The 6,924-nt window shown below is 47.1% G+C and overlaps 1 protein-coding gene and 1 long non-coding RNA gene across 2 annotated transcripts in view; one reads left to right on the forward strand and one right to left on the reverse strand.

Moving 5' to 3' along the window:
- The first annotated feature begins 317 nt into the window (after positions 1–317).
- Positions 318–6,924, forward strand: part of FAM150B (family with sequence similarity 150 member B) — a 16,008-nt gene continuing 9,401 nt past the window's right edge. Inside the window, exons 1-3 of the mRNA XM_019537466.1 lie at positions 318–860; positions 3,604–3,657; positions 3,796–3,876. Coding sequence (XP_019393011.1) covers positions 599–860; positions 3,604–3,657; positions 3,796–3,876 — 397 coding nt within the window. The 5' untranslated portion in view covers positions 318–598. The remainder of the gene's footprint in view (positions 861–3,603; positions 3,658–3,795; positions 3,877–6,924) is intronic.
- LOC109311693 lies at positions 2,916–6,607 on the reverse strand. The gene is made up of 2 exons (XR_002101580.1): positions 5,425–6,607; positions 2,916–3,620 (listed from the first exon to the last, which is right to left on the reverse strand). It is a non-coding gene; the product is annotated as an uncharacterized LOC109311693 (long non-coding RNA).

Genomic DNA, 6,924 nt, shown 5'->3' on the forward strand with positions numbered 1-6,924 from the left:
AAATGACGGTCCAGATACGATCGTCATCGTACACCTGGCAGCACCGGGCCTCGACGTCCAGGTCCCGCCAAGCCGGGGCAGGCTCTCCCCGCCCCCCGGGGCGGCCGCGCTCGGCTCAGCCGCGGGGAGAGGCGGGGGCGGGCCCGACTCCTTGCCCCAAGCGTCCGCCTCCGGCCGCCCCTCCGCTCCGCTCCCGCCCGGCCCGGCCGCCGGCGCTGCCCCGCCAGGAGGCTTCCAGGCAGGGTCCCGGGGGAGGCGGGTCCGGGCTGCCGCCGCTGCCGGAGGTGAAGGCACCTGCCGCTGCCGCGGGTTTCCGGCATGAAGCTCGAAATCAAGAAGTTGCCTGCGAAGTTTGCGGCGGGAGGAGCCCCGGCCCGGCCCCGCGGCGGCTCCGGAGGGGGCAGAGGCAGAGGCAGGCGCGGGCCGCCGGGGTTTTTAACAGCGGAGGAGGGGGCGGCGCGGAGCGGGACTCCCTGCTTACATAAGGCGCCTCGTCCCCCGTCACACGCGTGATTTCCTCGCCTGCCCACCCCGCGCGCTGCCGGCAGTGAAATAGGAGCCCAGCCCGCCCCCCGCAGCGCGGAGCCTCTCCCCGGCCATGGGCGCCCCGCGGGCTGCGCGGCTGCTGGCGCTGCTGGGGCTCCTGGTGCTGGCGGCGGGCACCCGCGCGGAGACCAGCGACTCCATGGATGTAAAGGACCGGCAGAGCCTCCTCGACCTGATCATGGAGATCATCCAGGAGCTGAAGAGCTACCAGCTGCAGGGGGACAGCGGGCGGCAGCGCTTCTCCAAGCACGACTACGGCTTGGACCGCAGGGAAGCGGAGGACTACGGCGGGTACCCGGACGAGCAGCGAGTCGGTAGGTGCCCGGCTGCGCCGCCCCGCCCCGCCCGCTCCCTCCTGCGCGGCCAACTTCGCTCTTCCCGGAGGAGAAGCCGGCGGGCGCGGGCGCGACCCCGCTCCCGAGACGCGCGGAGCTCAAAGGCAGACCCGCTGCGCGCGGAGGGGCGTAAGGAGCCTCAGGACCTCGCATCCAGTTCAGCTCCCTGCCCAAGCCCCGACTACATCAGCCCGGCACACCTCTCTGGGCAGCCGGTCCCAGGGTTGCCCTCTCCTCTTCCTCACAAAGTTTTCCCTAATATCTCTCCTGCATTCATGGGGGGGGGGGAACAGTGAGATCGGGGGTAAGGAAACGAAGCATAAGCTCAGATCAGGTAGCCTGGAGTCTCCCGAACGAGTTTTCCGGTCCTTCCTCCCCTTCCCCTGGCTCCGGGTTTCACAGCCAAGCCCTAGCTGACGCCACACCTGGAACTTTGTTAGCAGGCTTGGGGCTGACTTTACTAATCCTTTTCATTCTTGGGTGCTTGGACCTTTCAAATATTTGTGACCCTGTATTTATCACCCAACCCAAATTAAGTTATTTCTTTTGGAGCAGAGTGCCTACATGGTCCCAAGAACTGCATTTGCTCTTGATGCTCCCTCCAGGCTGTTCCTGCAAGTCACAGGCAGTGGAAGCAGACCAGAGCAGGGGGCAGCAGTCCGCAGCTGGAGGCTGAGTTGGCCTCGCTGGCTGCCGGGTTTAATTTGCTGCACGCTGCCATCCCCAAGCCTCTGTAGTATCACCACCGCCCAGCCTTTCCCTCTCTCTGTCTAGGCCCCATGAGTGAGATTAGAGAAAGAGTTGGAAGGGACTTCAGGAGCTCATTTGGTTCAACCCCCTGCTCAAAGCAGGACCAGCCCCAACTACATCAACCCAACACAGGCTTTGTCTACCCAAGTCTTGAAAACCACCAAGGGTGGAGAATTCCACACCCTCTCTGTGTAGCCTGGCTCCAGAGCTTTACTACCCTCCCATTGTCTCAAACCTAAACTTCCCTTGCTGCAACTTGTTCTGTCATTCACCCCCACTGAGAACAGTCCAGCTCCATCCCCTCTGGAACCCCACCTTTAGGTAGCTGAAGGCAGCTATTAAATCCTTCCTCAGTATTTCAGTTGTGCCAATTTTCAGTTTTCTGAGAGAGAGGCCATGTTTTGCCTTTTTCTGCCCTTCTTTCCCATCATCTGCTGGCTTTGCTTGGTCCTTCCCGGGACTTGCAGCTTTAACGTTGGAGTAATCAGTGACTCTCATTAAAATGCTATTTATTCTCTTGCATAGACAATTTTAACGAAGGTTTTACATGGGACTACCTCAAAGTGTCCTGGGTCCTAACTCAGGCCAATGTGAAAGTTTCCCTTACTCTGTGCTAGAAAAAAAGTTACAAGCAGCACACTCTACTCTGTAACTCTAGCACAGCAAAGCAAAACAAGGTGCTTGTGGCTTGCTGGGCAGAGCTTGTGGCTGCTCAGCATCAGCAAATCCAATGCGCTGGGGAATGGGATCCAGTGAGAATAAAACCGCTAGGTTGGTACTGGACTCCCTGGCTCCTATGTGGGACATCTTATTTTTATTGTTAATAAAAGAGAATGGTTTCCAGCAAAGCTGGAAAGGCATTATTGCTTCCTTAGAGCCTTCCTTTATGTCAGTCCTATCATCAGTTTCCCAGAGGGTCTGTCCTGTGAGAAGCTTCTCAGAGAAACATGTAAGCTTTTAATGCTCTTCATGACACAATTAGGTCAAACATGATAAGGCCAATTTTACTTAGACTGACTCAAGTTAGAGGTAAATGAAAAATGACTTTCGAGAAGCGTTTAACCTCATCAGTGAATCAGATTTGAATGGAAATGTTTTCTGCTTTATATGTGATAAGAGGTGCCAGGGGAATGGAGAAGGCTACTTAGGCATTTATGGTCAAGTAAATAAAGGACCCTACAGCCTATCATACATCATACGCAATCAACACTAAGCTATCACTATGGCGTTAGTAACCGAAAGCAATCAAAGATAACTGTAAATCAACAAGACACAAGCAGGGGCTGAGGCTTAAGTGGATTTCAGTAAACCAGTTTCACTTTGCCATCTTCTGAACACAGAATGCAGGGAAGCAAACCGCAAGGGTAGGGCAGAGCAATTTGCTTGGAATATTCCTTTCCTGTGAACTTTATTTACTGCTAGAGAAAACACATACTGTTTCTATGTTTCCTGTCATCATATTGATCCAAGTTTTGTGTTCCATACTTAGTATATTATTGCTGACAAAGCAGCGGTGGTGCCTGTAGCTAAAAAGGTGCATGAAACAGCCAAAAAAGGAACATCAACCACAGGTATAGCTGTGGACTCTTTGTACTACTGAAGTTGCTACAAGTTTCTAGGTGTCATTGAATTTAAAGTGATACACCAGAACCGGGGGGAGCTAAAATACAGTGCACACTACTCAAATGTGACTTTTTGGTGGTCCTCATCTATATGATTGTTTGCCTGACAGGGAGCATCAGTTCCAGCATTGCAGCGCTCCCCTTTGCAGGGGCTGTGGTTCTTTATGAAAGACAAAGGTGGCTTCAATTTGCTCCCTTTATGCAAATGCCACGTCACCTGCATGCTTCTAGTGCCCTATGGTTCTGCCCCTCAGATGAGCAGAATTTTGGCATGCCTCATAGGTTGCCTTCCCATGTGTGATGCATGTATTTCTAGTAGGTTACAGTGAATGCTTTCTTCTTTCCAACAGAAATAGTTCCCAGAGATCTGAGGATGAAAGAAAAATTTTTAAAGCATTTAACAGGTACATGTACATTTTGCATTTGCAGTCATTATTTCATATATATGCCACTTAAAGTTTGTCTCTCCTTTCTCTAGGAGCTCTGAATCATTTTGGCTAATGACTCTTTCCTCCCTTCCCCCACCCCCCTTTTTATTTCAGGTCCTCTCTATTTTAGTCCAAAATGTAGTAAACACTTTCATCGGCTGTATCACAATACAAGAGACTGCACCATCCCAGCATGTAAGTGACACCAATCAAGGCTAACTCATTTAAGAAACAGAGTGAGGTGTTTGTTTGTTGTTTGAATGGAGTGACTCTAAACAATTCTAGGACATAACAGTTGTAATATTATGCCACTACAATCCCTTTCTGTTAGAGTTCAGTGTTTATGGATATTAATTAAGTATACATCCTGCTTGAAAGATAGGATAGTTATTATCATTCCATTTTTACAGATGGGGAAGCCAAAGCAAGGTGTTTCTAGCATATAATGAAAGTAAAAAGTTCCTTGAAATACCAAATTTGCTCTCTCCCATTGGCTCCAAATCTTCTATGCTAACTTTACAGGGAAAATGCATTTAATGGCTTGTGCTGAAAACTCAACCAAGACTCTGAAAACCAAGTGAAGCTATTTCCATTTCATGTACCATTGCTTACAGTGCAGCCTTTAAAGGCAAATGATAGCCTCTTATGTTTTGGCAACCCATCTTTTTCCTAGTAATGTATTCAGCTGGTTTACAGAAGTGTAACATACTGGAAATTAGTTAATAAAAATCAAATGATGGACACAGGTGAACCACACCTGGCTCACAGCATCCCAGCAATGTTGGTAGTGCAGTGTTAGAAGAAACAAAAAGAGTAAGATTTTTCTTCTTAAAATCTTGGTCAGCTGATATGACTCTACATATGAGGGGCAGACCTGTTGAGTAAAAAGATGCTATTTTTGCCCACTCTTTCAGAACAAAAGTAAACATTATTCTACTTTTCCAAGCTCAGCTAGTCAGTCAAGTGCGGGACTGGAAATAGAACTAAGAATTCCTGACTCACATTTTAAGAATGTTTTTTGCCCACGATCTGTTCTGCACATTTTTGAAGTCATATTTATTAAGCCTATTCCTTTTTTACTTATTTGCATGACATAAGATTGGATGTCTTGGAAAGCCAGGAAGAAACTGGATGTCCAACTAGCAGCCCATGAAGGGTTAATGTGCAGCTCCAGACTCTCATCTGGCTACTGCTACCCTCTCCTCCCCACAATATTGCTTTGGCCACAGCAACAGAGTCTCCAGGATCCTTGCTCCTTCTCTGGCTGCTGCTTCCTGCCTTTACCCCAGGAGGCAGGGTAGCACAGCAGTGCAGAGCTGAGGGTTAGTCTGGGACTACACTGGGGCACAGTGGTGGGAAAGAGAAGCATCTGTGCGGTATGTCGACACTTGGCCACTAGGGACTTAGAAGTTGGCAGACCTGACATAAATTGATACATATACTGAAAAATAAGCCCTAGCACTAGAATAAAACCTGACCATGTTCAGCCTATACTCAGTGATGGAAAGTTTAGTAACTGAAAGCCATTCACCAGTTTATTTTACAGAATACCTGCAGTCTGCTGCCACAGTAAGGAAAAAGTCTATCTTCTGTCACTAAAGGATGACAAAAAAAATCAACATCATATTCAGCACTAATTGGAATGAGCAACAAAGAAGCTGGGGAACAAGCTTAAATTAGACTTTTCCCCAATGGTAGTATCACACTACAGGAGCAAGGGCAGATACTTTGCACTAGTGTTACCTGTACTGTATCCATCTTGTGCAACAGTTTGCAGTTTCTAGGGATGTCAGTATGACATCTTGCACAAGCTGTAGATTTAATTAAACATGAATAAAATACCAATGGTATAATTGATAATCCATTTGCAGGTAGAATATTGGATACACATATTCCTTAAATAAATTGTTGTGGGATCTTGAAATGTGTACCATGCTTTAATTATCCATGCACAAGAGTCTGAGCTTGGTACTCAGTACTGGATTTCTGCTAATATTTTGATTTCAGGTTACAATTCACCAGTTCATTCTGTGCAGCCATTCAAAAAGAAAACATAAAACACCTGCAGTCTGCTGCCATAACAAGGGAAAAGCCTGTCTTCTGTCATTACAAAAGCAGTGTCCAGCACATTTCCTAGTGCTTTCTGTAATTTAACAGCATGATAGATCTTAGTACTTAAATTTTGTTACCAAGAAGTGTCAATCCTTGAACAATAATCTAGATTGCTAACTGTAGGACTGGAGAGAGGCTTTAAGTGAATATGTGACCAAGCTTTGACCAATTTCTTTTCAATCTGTCCTGCACGCAAAATAGGTTACCCTGCTTAACTTTGTAACCTTGACTGCCATCTGTTTCACTGTTCCCTACACTTTATTCATCCCACTAATTAGTATGTACACGTGAAGATGATGGCTAATCTTCAGAGAAGAAAGGCTTTGGAACAGCCTGTTATTAAAAGCAAGGAGAGCAAAAATCTAACCAGTTCTAAAATGGAACTAAATAAATGTGATTCAGATAATATGACATGGCTGCTTGAAATTGTAGGAGACTAGATCATGACCCAGGAAGCCCCTTCCAGCCCTGTATTTTGATGATGGTAAAAAAAACATTAAGAATAAAATGTAGGAAATCATTTTGCACTGGCATTGGGGAATAGGTATGATATAACAGATCTTTCCTTCTATAATTCTCTGCATAGGAATGCACTATTTATCTAGTTTTCAGATTAACTCATTGAGAGTTAGATTGCAAAGATGGATGTAAACAAATTGCACATGCAAGTTTAATTTCTACTTGTTCAGATCTAGCATTTGGCACAGGCATGGCTACTTAGAGATAGTTTTTATGCACACAGTCTGCAGGCAGTTGTACCATTTGTTCACAGAAATTAGGTACACAGATCATGCACTCATCTTTGAAAAAAATGGCTTTTCATCACCTTACAGTATGTTTTCAGGCATATGGGGCCAATTTCTACCCTAGTTTAGTAGTCTCATAGTTTCTAGGGCCGGAAGGGACCTGAGTAGATCATCTAGTCTGAACCCCTGCCATGGCAAGAAACAATATTGGGGTCAAACAACCCCAGCAAGATGTTCATCTAACCTCCTCTTAAAAACCAGGGTAGGAGCCAGGACCACCTCTTGGAAGTTGGTTCCAGATCCTAGGCGCCCTGAAAGTGAAGTAGCGCTTCTTGATATCTAGCCTAAAACTTCCCTCTGCCAGCTTGTGACCGTTATTCCTGGT

The sequence above is a fragment of the Crocodylus porosus genome, unplaced genomic scaffold (assembly GCF_001723895.1).
Source record: "Crocodylus porosus isolate Cpor-Errol unplaced genomic scaffold, CroPor_comp1, whole genome shotgun sequence".
Lineage (NCBI taxonomy): Eukaryota > Metazoa > Chordata > Crocodylia > Crocodylidae > Crocodylus > Crocodylus porosus.